Source organism: Streptopelia decaocto (genome assembly GCF_964273445.1).
Source record: "Streptopelia decaocto genome assembly, chromosome: 15".
Classification (NCBI taxonomy): domain Eukaryota; kingdom Metazoa; phylum Chordata; class Aves; order Columbiformes; family Columbidae; genus Streptopelia; species Streptopelia decaocto.
In genome coordinates, this window is record NC_138670.1 from 2,449,451 (window position 1) to 2,465,843 (window position 16,393).

At 40.5% G+C, this 16,393-nt stretch overlaps 1 protein-coding gene across 2 annotated transcripts in view; it reads right to left on the reverse strand.

Moving 5' to 3' along the window:
• Positions 1-16,393, reverse strand: part of TMEM132C (transmembrane protein 132C) — a 166,092-nt gene that overhangs the window by 27,547 nt on the left and 122,152 nt on the right. For both annotated transcript variants that reach the window (XM_082066170.1, XM_082066169.1), the window contains one exon: positions 15,298-15,481. In XM_082066170.1, coding sequence (XP_081922296.1) covers positions 15,298-15,481 — 184 coding nt within the window. The remainder of the gene's footprint in view (positions 1-15,297; positions 15,482-16,393) is intronic.

Below are 16,393 nucleotides of genomic sequence, written 5' to 3' on the forward strand. Positions count from 1 at the left end.
AGTTTGTGGAAAATAGGCAGTTGGGCACTGTCTACCTTAAAATCAAACCAGTATTTGTCTTATGGATAAAGGAGAGAAGCAGCAAGCCCGTGCATGCTGTTGACAGCTCTTGAATCGATGGAGACAATGCCTACACAGGAGACCTCCGGAGCTGTACTGTGCTTCCAACTGTTGCTCAACCCATCACCCTTGATCAACACTGACACCTTGGCAACACATTTACAAGAGAATAAGATGGAAATGAGGGAGATGTAAAGTAAACTCCACACACGCCAGTTGCAAGCACCATAAATAGTCTACTGATGAGCACTAAGTTATGCATCACGAGTTTTCAGGACATCCTAGTTAGCGCAATGCACAGCACTGTAGACAATTGTTACGCTGATTTGCAAGTCTGGTAACACGACGGTTGTAGATTTGAGTTATTAATACTACCAAGATTACGGCTGATTAACAAAATAACATTGTTAGGCTGCTGACTCTGTTCATCTACATAATCCCACAATTAAAAGTAAATTACACATTGTGCTTTCTGCCAACTGGATTCTCTGGCACTCCACATTCACAGACAGTATAGATGAGAAAGGAAAGAAGCTGATGTTCTGTTTTTGAATTCTTAGCACACACTTCAGAAGAACAGGACTGTTTCCATAGACCAAAGAGTTTGCATCATGATTGAGGACCTCCCTGGGGCAAACGCGCTCCATGGCAGGCAGTGGGGAAGGGCAAGTTTTGTTGGCTGGATTTTGGTTTCCTCTTTTCTTTTCACTTGATTCCAATGCTATTCGCCCATCACATGTAAATCCTGCTCTGCTTCATAAATCAGTTTATAACATGAGGACGTCTACTTGCTGAGTAATATCACATTCCAAAAGAAATGTAAAGCCGTTACAACCAAAGGGGGGCAAACTGCCTGCTTAAGAGCACCTCTCAGTATTCAAACATGGATCCAGATGGAATCCAGGTTATTCCATGACTCTAAAGTCCACAGTGCCAAGGAAAATGTAAACTAACAAACAAATCAATAGTAGTGAAAAATTACGTCATTCAAAATCTACAAAAGAAACAGACTTATTCAATAAAAGTTGCCATTTCTGCAGTCTGTTTCTGATGAGGATAGTAGAACAAAGGATCTCAAAGTTTCCTTTGGATGCTAATTCTTTTCCACACACAGCAACACTGCGAGGTATCTTCTCTTTATTAGACCTTCCTTAAATGGCCAACAACATACATGGCACAAAAATTAAGGACAATACCTGCCCTGAAGAACAAATAATGCAGAAGTCAAACACAGATAAAACATCACCCACGAAAAGACCCAAAGGTGGACATTGGCATTGTCCTGTCCCTAGGATGCACAGCATCTGTGTGAAGAGCTTGATCAATGTGATGCCTCTGAGTCTCCAGGAGTCTTAAAGAAGGTAAATGGAGGAAATGTGGGACGTAAGGAAGAGATTCGGACTCGTATTTCTCACCTCCCAGAAGAGCGGTTTTGACCGTCATCAGCGCATATCTAAGTCCACCAGTGGCAGGCTGGGCCGGGCCCCCTCACCCATTTCTCCTGGGGCTGGACCACTGCAAGGAGAACAGAGGCACATTCCTGGGGCCGGAAGGACAGGAAGCAAGCAGCACTCAGCTGGGATGGGAATGGCTTTGGACCAGATCATCTTCCCTGGAGTTTTTGTGAACCATGTAACTTCTGACAAAGATCAAAGTGTCTTTTCTAAATGGGAACTCGGTGTTCTGCAAATGCAATACCTTTTTAATCAATGATCTTTTCTCTGCTTACAGGCTCCATATTGAGATAAATCTTAATTACTGGCCCCCCACATTAGCACCGGACCATTCATTTTTCTTCCCTGCTTGTACAGTACCCTGCTAGTGGAATTTTTGCATCCTGATAGATTACAGACAGAAAAGGGAAATACGGAACACATTAACAGTTAGGGACGCAGGAAAATATCTTTGGATTCTTGGATGACTAATCCACACTTCCCTTGCAGTGAATCCACCCTGGTATCATCTGAACATGCAAAAGGGAACATAACCAAAGATTACTTTGATTTAGCAAATGCAGGTTGTATTGTGAAATGTAATTCTATCATCATTCGAAAGTGACCATCTCTTTCGGAAAATATAACAAGAAGAGATGGGAGTAACTGAACACAATTAAAGGCATGGTTAATTGCTTTGTTCTGTTTACAGGTAGTGATGTAAAGTGATGGGAAAATGTTACAAAGCCCTTACTCAGCTCTGTGTATTCATACAAAGGCCACATTGACTTAAGGTCAGGTACAGAGGTCTGACACTACCCAGATTATTATGACAACAGGATCTCACTTCTTGCTTGTGATTTTGAATAAGAAAGTAAAATCTTATCAGCAAAGGCTGTAAACAGCATCCTGGCTGGCAGAAAAATGAGCAATAGACACAGCAGGTCCAGATAGGTTTAACACCTCTGACGGTCCTGTTGCTTCTTCCACTTGTGAACAATTGAGAATCACATTCAGATTTATTTTAACAAATTTGTTTCGTAAGTAAATATTTACTTTACCGTATTTTTTATACTAAGTTTATCATATGCAGTTCCCAACGCCAATTCCAAACTTGATTTTGGAGCTTTAATAGTTTACCACAGGCACTGAGACTAACCAAGAAATCCAATATTCTCTCCTTTGTGGGATCAGTATCCAAGTGCTTCCATTAATATTTCTACTAGTAGAGTTCCACTGCCTGGATATCAGTGCTCCCTGTGCTTATTATTTGTATAAAAGTAACCCCATTGTGGCTCCACATGACAGCTGGATGTCAACATACTGAGCAGCGACTATAATAAGAAACTGTTTCTACACCAAGGAGGAAAAAAGAGCAAATAGATCAAGCGATTTTCAGCACATCTTGGTGAATAACTGATTCTTGTTGTTTTCTGAACAGATCTAGGAATAAGAAAAATCATTCCCACACCACCTGACACAGTTTGGTTTTGGTTTTCTTGCTGAATAGACCACTTCAAAAATATTAAAGTATACTGGTTTTCTTTCCATTTTATTTTCCAGCAGCAATAACCAGCAAACCTTCTGCAAGGGAAGAGGTGTCAATGGATTCCGAGGCTGCAGATGAGCGAGCACAGTCTCCCAAACTCCTTCCTCCCACCTGCTCCAAGAGCTGTTCCACTGCTACAATCAGGCAGAGGAACGTGCTGAGCTCACACATGACAATGTATTACACTTTAATGAATCAAGACCTCAAGAAATAACTTCAAGCCTTCCCTACCACCCTAAATTACTCCGACAAGATGATCTGATTAGATCATCTAACCCCCAAGGTGATGGAAAATGCAAACTAATAAGGACACGAAATAAAATCAACCGAACATTTTCATGCTTGATTGTGTTGTCCTTTACCATCTTAAAGGCTGTAAATGTGCATAGTTTATCTTTGTAAGTGTCTATCATAACCAATGTGTATCAAGAGTGACTGAGCCTCTGGCTGGGGGCCTCTCTGCTTTGTAGGAGCTGTGACATCAAACTCAATTAGATACAGCTCACCAAAAAGACAAGTATTATGCTAAAACTGTCTCGATTTCCTGTTGACTAGACCAGATATGTCAGGATCCAGTAGCCAATCTCTATTTTCAAAGAAAGATGGTATTTCCTGCAGTGTAAAGGAAGAGTCTGTAACTGAAAATGACTTCAAAGGAAATGATTCTGGAACCACTTAAAACGTAGAATAAGTTTTAAGGACAACTGCGGGAGATGGGAAGCAGAAACCCACATTTCATCCTTCTATAATTACTTAAAATATAGGATAAGGACATAAAGGTGCCTGGAGAAGATGGGAAGCAGAAGCCCACATTTTATTTCTCTATACTTAGACATAAGTGAAACAAAAAACCTGATTGTTTTGAAGATATATATGTGTAACAAAGGAAACTACCTGCTCCTCTTTGTGAAATTTCATCCCTTACTTTCAGCATTTTGCTAAATTGACTTAGAAATGAAAGCACTTACATAGGAGACACATTATCTAGAGACAAAAAATTGTAGTTACGGGTTGAAATGTGAGTGATTACCTGAGATATTCCAGCTCCAGCATCATTATTGGTTATTTAGAGCACAGAAATGCAAACAGATGAAAAGCTGTGAAGTGACAGCTTAAAAGCCCTTATTCTGAGACTGACATACTCGAGAACCTTCACTGCTGTTTCAGAGCATTGCTACTTACAGATATAAGTATACTCACAGACACTTAGGAATATACTTACACCTGATGAATACAAGCAACAAACTAACTGCCCCAAGTTCTCTTGAAAACTTATGTTTTTATACATTTACGCAGAGCATAAATTATACATATTTCACGTTTGGTAGACATATGACAACAGCTACAATACGAGCTCATACATACAATTTTTTATCTAACAAGCACTCTCAGACGAGTAACCATGTGCTTGGAGAATAGAGAGGAGACAAACATATTAAGAGCACTAGTTCAGTGACTGCAGCTACTCACAACATTCCCAGCAAAGGATAAATATTTGTTGGGGATTCCAAAAGTGATGCCAATAAAATGGCCTCAGAAACTGCAACACATTCTATCCTTTCTAATCATGAAAATAGCTTTTCATTTACTCAAACATCCAAGGAATAATTGTCCGCGAAAGCCTTCAGCTATGATGAACACCTCTCCTTGCTGAATGCTCCTATTAAGTTTATCACAGACGGGAGTGGGAATATTGGTAAAGCCTGAATGGGAGAGAAAGGCAATAGCCACCTGGTGATCTTATAATGGAATAGTTCATGGATGCTTAGGCAGCCATGGATAGAGCGATATAATATCTTCTTGCTGAAATCATTTCATGGCTTACAGTTCTCTTTTGTTGCAAAAAGAATAATATGTGAAATTTGTCAATTTAAGGGCATTTTCTGGCCTCAGGATCTGGCAGCCATTCACTTTATTTTTTCACGAGTCCGAATGCATTTGGAAATGGAACCCCAGTTAAATTGGGTTCACTCCGCCATTAAGCAGAACCGGCACAGCCCTGGTGATGTCTCCAGTCTGTGACGACCGTGGGAATACAGCTGGTAGTAAAAAGGCAATTTTCATTAGCAATTTGAAATCCTTCCCATGTTCATTTCAATTAAACCTGCGGCCTTGTTATATAGTTGGCTATATATCTATAATAATATTGCTGTAATAGCTGTAATCAATAGGCAGTTGGAGATGGAAAATATACAGGCATATTAGGACACATGCACGGATGCACACACAATTATGCACTACATGTATATATGTGAGTATATGCACACAAATACATACACAACTGTAATGGAAACAAGATTATGAGGCATTCTGTGCTAACAGAAGCCACACACTTGATTATAGGCAGGCAGAGGCAGTATTTTTCATTTTATCCGTAGGACATTTCTATCCCAGATATTTCTTACTGTAAATATTTTGCAAACATAACTTTTTAAAACCTGACCCCACTGAAATCCATTTTGTCGGTGGCTTCAGTAAAGCTGAGATACATTCATGCGGTTTCTGAATGATGGGAGTTAGGAAGAGCTTAAATAAGCCTTACAGTGAGCGTCTGATGTTCACGGATACTTGAGTACAGGCTGCTGTCCCTACTCCATTTGTTTAGAGTAGAAGCAGAAACTCTTTTACAGTCAATGAAAATACGGATTATTAATGAGTTACTTTCTCCCTCTAACAAGCGGTATTCATCTACGAGTTCCTTAAGGTCCTCAATTTTTGTCCATGAAGTGCATAGGAACACTTGGCTCAAGTTTGTGGATGTCAGAACTCTATTTAAACCACAGTACAGCTTCTGCTAAATTCTTTCCATTTAATTTCGCCTATTTTGAAATCAGCAAGAGAAAATTTCTACTTGCTCTTTTCTCATTTTGGCTGTACAGCTTTAATTTTCAACAAGTAAAATCTGTAACAAAGATACAATAGAGATTCTTATGGAACTGCTGTGAAAAAGTAGTAATAAAAACACAGAAAATACTCATTATTATTTTCTGTCCTTGCCCCTAGATTATTCTTCTTTTTCAAAAAGGTTATTTATTTCAGTGACTTCATAGCAGGTCCACAAAAGTGAAGCAGACAGATGGTAGGAACAAGGTTATTGCATTAATGAGAGCAGATACTTGCACAGACATCAGCAACCTGGTACGGTTAAAACGATGAGAGAAGTGACACAGAAAAATTAAATGATTGACCAGATATATGGCTAGTAGACTGGTGGGTCTTACAATATATAGGAACTAAAACCGGCACAAATGTAGAAGGAAGCAAAGTAAATGTATAAAGTATGTATAATCAGAGACTGAATTATCTCCTCCTCACTCGAGCTAAAACACAGTTTGCCTCCAGGGGTTGCTCTGCAAGATCCTGCTGGCGAGAGGCTCCTGGCTGGAGAAGCATCCTGCAAACAGCTCGCTATGACCATTGCGTAAGCCGGTGATACGAAGGACAAAGGGATCAAATCCATTTCTTTAAAGCAGTATTTTATTTGTTACTATAACCTGGAGCAACCACAGTGACTATTATCTCTATCTGAGCATCTCACAGCAACTTACAACACTGGAAGAGGCTTGAAAAAAAGATTTGTGTGCTTGAAAGCTTGTCTGTTTTTTCCGGCTCTGTTGGATGACCTAATAAAAGACATTACCTCTAGCCAAAAACCTTGCTTCACTCTTATTTTCACTCTTCAGGACCAAACTAACATTGCCTGGACTGAGCAGGGGAGACTAGAATTCATGTTTAAGCAGGGAATTTTCCTTTATAAAGAATCAGCAGTACGTAATGATGCTGTAAGGCAAATGCTAACATTATAACATAGGAAATTTTAACTACTGTTTCCATTTTAAAGACAAGTAAACTGCTGTGGACCTGAGTGCTGCCAAAGAGGCAGAACAAACTCCAGACACGTGGCTCCCCATCCAGCAGGCAATTCCTATTTTTGCATATCAGAGTCTCCCGGTGCTTAATGAGTAGTCCACAATTTGAATGAGGTAAGAGGAGGAATTACTCAGTCTCGAATGACTTATTTATCGCCACACCAAGCTTGGTCCTGAAGCTTCCAGGCATTCTTTAAACATATGCCGCAGGACACCTCGTGCCAGCTGGCAGCTCCGCTTTAGCCTCCGCTTTTCACCGCTCGCCACTGACATTTTGTCTCACATCCAGAATCTGAAACACGGTCTTCTCTGCTGGCTCCATCCAAGTTCCAAGTCGTATCAAAACTTCCCGATATTGGCACACAGCACGTAGTACCCTATACAGAATGATTCCAAAGTACGGCCAGGTCTCAGACTGATGGCTCTGGTGTCTGGGGCTGACACAATATCTGCAGCGGGAGGCCTTCTGCCTTCTGTTAGCTCTCCAAAACGAGAGCTCAAGATCACAAAGAGGTTATAGCAACCCTTTGGGATTTCACTCCCTTGTGCGCTGTCTCAGAACACAAAGAAGAGAATTCACCTTTAGTCACGCAAGGGGATTTCATCCACATACTCTTTCCCCAGCTACATGCTGGTAAAATCTGGTTTATGCAAATGAAAATGTAAGTGCTATGCCAAGGTAAAAACTTTCCAAGTTAAAGAAGAAAAGCGATAAAGTAGTTCTCCCTGGAATGGTATATGGAGAGTAAAACTCAATAATGAACCTGAATGTTTGAACTGTCAAAAGCAGTTTGGGGGTGGAAGGTATAGATAAATGGGCTATGCTGCAGAACCATACCATATATATATACGTAAGCACATTATGTGGTGCAGTAACACACTGGTGTGTTTTTCAATACTGAATTTACAGACTAATGTTTCCATCTATCATTTTCTTGAACTCCCCAGTGAACCTGATTATTTTTTTTTTTTACATTTATTTAGTTTAATCCAAATACTCATTTCACAACCTCCAAAACATGCACAGCTCTGGTCCTGCAGGGCCTTGGAGAGCAGAGAACAGCACAGTCGCTAATCCTGATAGTGACAGTCAGCATTCAATATTCAACTACTGTAATTAATAAGACAGTGCTGTTGCTATTTTTCACTAATAGAGGATTTCCAAAAGCAAATTGCAGCAATAAATTACATTATTACAGCCTCTAGTATTGTTCTGTGAGGTAACAAATCTTGCAGAAAGACAATCAGCTTTGCTAGAGAAAAAAAATACAAAGGACAAATCCGATGACTAGGACCTGATTAAAATTAATGTCAGTGTTCCTTTTGTTTCCATTTGCTTGCTGAATTTCCCTCTCTTACCAGCACGCTGGCTTGCTGATGCTCATGCTATGGTGCTGGTGCTTTAAATATTGGGCATGATTTGGTTCTGAGGGGAAAAATAACCCAGTAACATTCTGTAAAGCATCCAACACAGCAATGGGGCCATTGCCACCGTGCAGAGCTTTCTGTCTGTTAATTCACCCAGCGTATGTGTTTCAGCTGGAGAGCTTGGGCATTGCAAAGAGACCTTCATGAATGGAGCAAGGTAAGCTTTATTAGTACCCAAACTTTGGTACAGTCTCGATACCCTTGTGATGTTGGGATGATGAACAGATCCAACCATCGCCACCGCTGCTCCCCACGTCCTCCCAGCAGCTGCTGCGCAGACAGGGAAGGAAGGGCCGGAATGCCGGGTGGCTTCCTCCCCAGCACTGCTCTGAACCTGCCCAAGGCTTCAGCCTTTTATCTCCCTCAAGCACAACTACTGAGTTTGAAGTACAGATTCATAATGAATTCTATGGCAAACATCCGCAGGGATGAGAGTCTGGCTGGATAATGAACTGTAAACTGAAAGCGGGGGAAGGCAAACACGCATCTAATAGCAAACCGAAGGTGAAAAGTTGCTGGGATTTTTAATGCTTGGGGTAGCTCATTATAACACCAAGGTTTATAAAAGTCCTGATGATTTTTTTTTCCCCATGCTCACTCATTATCTTCCATTAGAGTAAAGCATCTCCTTGCTGTCTAGATAGTCTCACGGTCTAAGCTGGAGCACCTCAGGACCTCATTAATTAAAGTCCAGCCTGAACAATTCATAATTCTGCTGGGTGACTATTTCACCTGATTGTGAAGAATGCGATATTCCCCAGAAATATTAAAACTTTCTTAACAGATGAAAATCATCATTAGCAGATGCCAATTAAGAGAAACGTTCCTGTTTTCTGGCATGGGTCACAGCCAGCCCACTGGATGCCCGCGCTGGCGGAGCAGCTGCTGTGTCTGCAAACATGCCGGCTCCGCTCCGGCAGCCGCTGTCAGCCCAGCATCGCTCTGAAGTGACGGCATAAGGTGGAGACCATTGACCGTTGTATCAGTTAAGTCAAGACAACTGATTGTTAGCTACGGCTAATGAGAGAGCACTATTTTAGATGAAAACTAGTGGTTTAACTTCCACAGAAGAGGGCGCAATCCAGCAATCGAGACTGCTGAGTTCAAGTCCCCTTCCAGCTCTGCCAGCGCCTCATGAACAGACCTGTGCAATGTTCTTCCACCTCCTTTTCCCTTTCTCTCCAGACTCAGAAGCAGGCACAGCATTTGCTTCCCATCGCTGTTCATGAGTGAACGCTGGTCAGTCTGAATTCCTTAATGCACACTACAGTCCTACAAATTACTAACTTCTCTGTCTTTAAATTCCCGCTCTGTTTCAGCTGCAGAACATCAGTCTCTGAAAATGGTCTCCAGCTCCTGGTGATAAGAGCTCCTCTGCCCTGGCACACAGTCCTTAGCAGCTCCAGCATCCAGACACACAGCGCTGGAAAGTCCTTCTGAAGCGCTATCATCCGAGTTTCCGCTGGCTCATTATTACATCTCTGCACGGTCTCTGCTCACACATGTGTGGCAGCTGTGAAATTGCCTATGTGGTTATGTTAAACAATCAGAATTTTAATCAGCTGTCATTTCAAATATAAACTGTTATTTAAGATGTCTTATTCTGATGGAGCAGCATCACAAACCTGAGCCAATACTTAAACAGTCTCAAAATCCTGCCCAATAAATCACAAGAATAGAATCTCCAGACCTCATGATGCAATGCCATGAACCACAATTACCTGCAGCACAACGTGGACTTCACTCAGGCTAACTTGCAATGCTGCGAATCAGCAAGGAAGCACCTTGGCTTTCATCAGCTTGGCTTGTGGACTGAGAATGTTCTAGAGCATTCTTGCTTGCCTGTCATTTGCCTGTACAGGATTTAGTGCTGTGAGACGCTCTTCTTTGTGGGGAGCATTTATATATAATTGAGTCCCTGGGTGTCTCGCTCCACATTCTCACTGTTCTGCAATGTTTTGTCGAGGCTGGGCAGCATATATATTAAGCTTTATATTGATATCTTGCTAATATGGGCAGGAAAATTAGCCAAGAAACCCCAAATTTCTCTATATGGAGAAGCTCTTTTACAGAACACTTTAAAAACCTGGAAGCTAGCTGACCCCGAGTCTCATCAGCATTTTAAAAATATCAGAGTAATCCATTCAATAGCTTTGTCAGATGTGAGGGATGCTGGAAGAGGAAATTACACATACTGGTGTGCTGCATAGAAAATGGCATACAACTCGATCCAATGGCAAAATTAATTCCAGCCAGCTGAGATAGCCTTATTGATCCATTCTCATTTCCTGCACAAGGAAGGACTGAATGTGATTGTAGTAAAGAAAACAGAAGCTAGAAGCAAAAGTGCAGGGGTTGTAGGAATGATGACTGGGACTTAAAAAGGCACTGCTAAATTGAGCCATTTTGAATTCTTTGTCTTGTCTGCATCTTTTGACCAATCTGAGATCAATGAACAACAGTTCAGCCTTTTTTTGCCTTTGTTTCCCAATGGGCAGACAACAAAAAAGCCAATTCTTAACGGATAAGATTAATCGATACGCATTGCTAGTCACAGCCCAACGCACTATGTGACATGGCCATTTATAAGCAGGTGCGCAGCCTCCTGAGTTAATCTGGTATAAATATAGAGCAATAATACAAACTTCAGTGAAATTATATCCACCATAAATCTAAAGGAAGGAAGGTTATCCTCATTTAAACAATTGTAACCTGCCATGATGGAAATTGTAGATGTATAAGTGGTCTGGGTTACTGCTTCTCCCTCGACATCAGAAGATTGTAACTGATCTTTCACACAACGTACTCGGTCTTGTAATGGAACTCCAAAAACTCTTGGCTTCATGGTATTATTTAGGGCTTCATAGTTGATTTACATTGTCCCAGTTAACATTACTAATAGTAATATGATAGTTTTACATCAAATAAATTTATTTCAACTCACAGTGTTTATTTGATGTGATTCATAGAATCCCTTAGGTTGGAAAAGACCTTTAGGATCATCAAGTCCAACCCTTAAGCATAATTATCTGAGACAATAACTGTCAGCTGAGAAGTCTGATATGCAGATTATCTGTTTGTTTGTTTGTGCGAAGCAAATCAGGAAACTGCTGTGTTTATACAGCCTGGGGTTTTATCTCCTGGAAAGCTCCGTGTCTATTGCCCCCCACTTCATTCAAGACTCAAAGATGAACAGGAGTGAGAATTCGGGACTTCTGTGACCTTGAAACAGACAGAGCTGGATGGTGTGAAACCACAGACTGCGCAGGAATGAAAATACTAGTTATTTAGGACCATACTTTAAAACGGTATTGCAGGGACTTCATTACAATAAAATACCTTAAGAAATCTTTCCCTTTGGGAATGGCACACATAAAGGTGTATATAACAAAGATTGCTTTGGGAGCTAAATTTTCCATCATCTGTGTTTTAAAGGAAAGCAAGCATACATTAAAATGGAAAAAAAAGTAGGTTTGCTTGTCACAGCTCTGTGCCTTAGATGTCCATTCACTGACTTCTGCATCAGAACCGTCAATACATTGAGTTCTGAATGTGAAGAAAGGTACATGCAAAACAACAGCAGCAGAAAGGCCGGATGCGTAGCGACTGATTATATCTTTCTTTAAAATCTATTGATAGAGCTGAGGAGAAAAGACCAACTTCCGAGCACGTGTGCTGTGACACAGCAGCAACGACCTCTAAGCGACGCCTGAGAGCAGTTCCAGCTTTGATTTACTTCTAAGAAGCTACCAATGGATTATAGAGCCTGATGAATGAAGCCCCAAAGACCCACTGAAAATTTAGTATTAATGTTATTATGAAAAGGAAATATGCATAGATGAGCAAGTTCCATGGCTTTCCATGGTGACAAATATATTTTGGAGTAAATTCAGACCACAGCTCTCACATTAGACTCCTGATATTGGGTTTATGCTTCAGCACTTTAAATATCTGGATTTCATGCAAGCTGCAGTTAGAGATGGACTAAATCAGAGGGAGTTGATCCTGCTACTGGAGGACTAATACTTCAGTTACATATCTGGGGACCCAGATGGTTTTGCATAAATATTGAACTATTGATTCATCAATCTGCCTCCCAGGAAGAAGTTCTTCAATATTGATGTGCCTTCCTGGCATCAAACAATGAACTTACACACAAGTTCCACCTTGCTTTAGCCCAAAGCAGAATTTAATGTATTATCCATTTAAAGCATGAAAAGAAACCTCACTAAATTTCCTAAAACGTGGTCTCATGTTGAATGCAAACATACAGACGTCTTCAGCGGGGTTTGTGTGTGCACATGCTACAACCGGGAACAATTGTTGCCTTAGTTTTTTAATCTAGTCGAGCGGTAAAATCAACACAGTTGGCTGCATTTGCTCATGAGAATATAGAAATTTGAGGAAAATGTGGGAAGTTAAGCAACCTTGTGCACATTAACTGGCAATTTCTGAGGTTACTTGTGATTAATTGTGGAGGTTTTCAAAACCGGCTTAGCAGATAATTAATTAAGCTCCTGTGGAAGCACTTTCCTAATGGATCCTGCAACAAGTAACATGAAATCAGAAATGCTACAAGAGGGCACAACTCAGTAGATTTTCTCTACTGGAAGATTAAGTCTTTGGGGTAGATTTTTCCTACAGCAGACAGTAGGATATATTTTCTGAAAGCAACAGAATCAGTTAGAAATACATTTTCCTAACATTTCTGTCTCATTTTTCTCTCTAAATACCTTGAAGGGTGAAATGTCCTCCAAAATTATTCAGATTGATTAACTTCTGAGCTCAGGAAAAAAATATACTGACCTCAAATTTACATCTCATTTTTTTTCTGGAAAAAAGTTATTATGCTTATTCTCAGCCCAGTAGTTTCTACATTTCTTGCTCCTTTGATTTCACGGTGGTGTTCACCGGAGCAGCATCACCGTGTTGTTGTTTCTTACCTGTTTCCACTATTCAGCCCAGTAGTCAGGCACACAGAATATGGATTGTACTAAACCCCTCTATTTTGACTGTATGATGAATTTCCATCGATTTTTCAGCAACTGCATCCTACCGCTTGCTCCACTGATCCAAGTCTCTTTTAAAATTTCAGGTTCAGTTCTTTCTGACAATGTCAATTCTTTAATCCCTTTCATTCCCAAATACTGCAGCGACAATTGCACGAGCCTTTTGAAGGCCCTCTTGTTTTTCATCTTACTACTTTTTCTAACGTAATCAGGCATAGAGCCATAAAGGATACATGATCTCTCTTGCTTCATAAGTTTGGAACGGATCACATGAGACGTGTTACTCTGTGAGTCAGAGGGAACCTTCATGTTGCAGTCAAACCAAGCAAAAATTTGCCGCTTTCAGCCCCAAAACGCTGACTGGGGTGCCCATCAGGCTGATGGCACAGACTTGGTCGGATCCTACATCCTGACCTATTAACAGTACAGTATCTTCGGGCTGCTCTTTCAAATTTTTTTGGCCACATTTAAAAATCCTCAATGAAAGATGCTGCATTTGACGTCAGCAGTTTTGCTGTAGGAACACTCCATACTGAAATCAACAAAATCTACCTTACCCGCTAGAGGACTATGAAACACACTTGCCAATAAACACTGAGACCTAATTCCTGTGCGTGATTGAGTGCTGTTGCTTTACAGCGTGTAGTTGGGATAAAGACTGTGGTCTGACCTCCCAGCAGATACAGGATCACCCTCTCTTTTCAATGCGACTCTTGTTTGTGAACAGCACTGCCAGGTAATCAGCTCAGCTAGAGATTAATGCCGAAATGAACAAACACCCTGGCTGGATATGCAGTGTTAGCTAACAGAAAACTCTGAAAATTCCCTTTATCTACTAATATCCTGCTAGTAAAGCCAATTTTGCATTGGTATCCCACCCGACTGGATTCTGTTAACACAGTATATTTTGGCTCCAGCCAAGTGTTATCACAAGGTACAGAAATGTGATAAACAAACAGGAGAAAGCTTTGCAAAGAGAAAGGTTTAATGATTTCCTTGTTTGAACCTTGTGCACAACCCAGAGTGCCTAATGGCACATCTGTTGGGAATAAACGATCTTGCCTTATATGGTTCATACACCGTTAAATTAATTAATTTAGACCTCCAGCTTTTAAAAGTACCCTTGTAAGTGGATGAATTTTGATGTAGAATAGACGCAAGTCTGCAGCAAATCTTGAACCTTTAATGGAAGTGCAAAGGCATTAGACACTGATATGAGACACTAAAAAAATCTTGAGTCCCTCAGATGTGGAATGCAGAGAAGTTGATTAATTCTTTCAAAAAACGAACACGAATATGCTAACTCTGCCAGCAGACAGATGTCTACCATTGATATTGGAACCTACAAAGTCATCTATCTCAAAATCTGACTAGAAATTCCTTCCTTATGCACATCCTCAAGTCTTCAGAGGACAGAAGCTCAAATATGTATTCCCTGTTCAACTCCACAGCTAATGAGGACAATTATTTCCCTCTCAGCTCTGGAATGTAGCGCAGGCTTTCTGCTGACTTAACAGACTTTGGATCAGGAAATTGCTGGGCATGACCTCATTGGATATGAGCGGCAGTTTTACTCTTCAAAGGGAAGAATATATTGAAGTCTAGGACTTCCAGGAAACAATACTCATCTAATTATCTGCTGCAAACCACTGAATATTGTTGAAAAAAAAGATTGCCAGAATTTCACCACCAAGTCTATGCACAGAAGAGGCAAAAAATGTCTTTATCTCAACCCATGAGTTTCCTCGCGTTTACTCTCCTGATTCTCTACCCCACCCACCAGGGGGGAGCGAGTGAGTGGCTGCGTGGGGCTGAGTTAAACCACAACAGCTATTAAACGGGGTGGCAGGGCAGAATGCGCCCCTTTGCTGGTCTATCTGAGGTCTGGCGTACGTTTTCTCAGACCGTATACAGATCAGATGGAGCCACATGCTGAAACAGTTTCTTACCATCGCCAATGGCACAATTCCAACAAGATCCTTCTGGCAGATGAAGATTTCTGACAAGGTGATGTCTGTTGTCCCCCTCCGAGGATATTCCACCTGCCAGGTGATGGGCTGCGTTCCAGAGAGGCTGCTGAAACTGGCTATTTCAAAGTTCATCTGCACGACCTCATTGAATAAACTGTTACTTCTGAAAAGAGGAAAACAGGGAAAGGGAAGAGCTATTACTTTTGCTGAAGAAGGCAAATGAAGTGAATCATATTAGCTACTGGAAAATGCAGCTATTTATATGCAGATACAACACAAGGCCTATTCCAATCGACAACTTTTTCAGAGCATACAAACTGGAATTATTCAAAATGGGTCAGCTGTGAGTGCTATGTGGAGGGATAAAATCCAGGATAAGGTATCTGATGAAAGCAAAAAATATACTTATTCCACTACCCATTTCTTATGATTTTGCAAGTATGATCCAACCCTACTGCAAGGTGGATTTGACCCTGATCAACCAAAATTAAGTCCAGAGCAGATCACAAAGACTGAAGAGTTAGCACAGTCAAAAAGAAAAACAAGGCATCTTTTTATATGTCCACCATCAAAATCACATAAATCCTTAGCAATAAGACTCAGTGTAACTGATGGTCATATATGCTGCATGGAAAGTGTTAAAACAATTAACATGATTAAATGGAAAAATGACAAGATTAGTTTAAACTTAGAGGTAACGCCCTGGAAATTAAAACCCAAATAGGAAGAACAAAGCTCTGGTAGGTAAAATATACTATCAAGTCAGGAGGCATAAGATAATTTGAATAACAAATACGAAAAGACACACTGAAATTCTTTTCCTCACATTAAATTTCTTTAACTACACCAGAAATAAAAAGAATATATTATAGAAATTCGCTGGACTATCTACTAGTTTAATTAAAAATAAATAAGCAGTACAAATTATTTGCATCAGAAAATAAACATTAACTCTTCTGGAACTTTCTAAATGTCTTTCCACAGTGTAGAAAGTCTTGATATTTCACAGAATGCTACTTTAACCTAACCCTATGCCGCAATAAATGTAAAATGAAGGGAACGACAGGCAACTTCC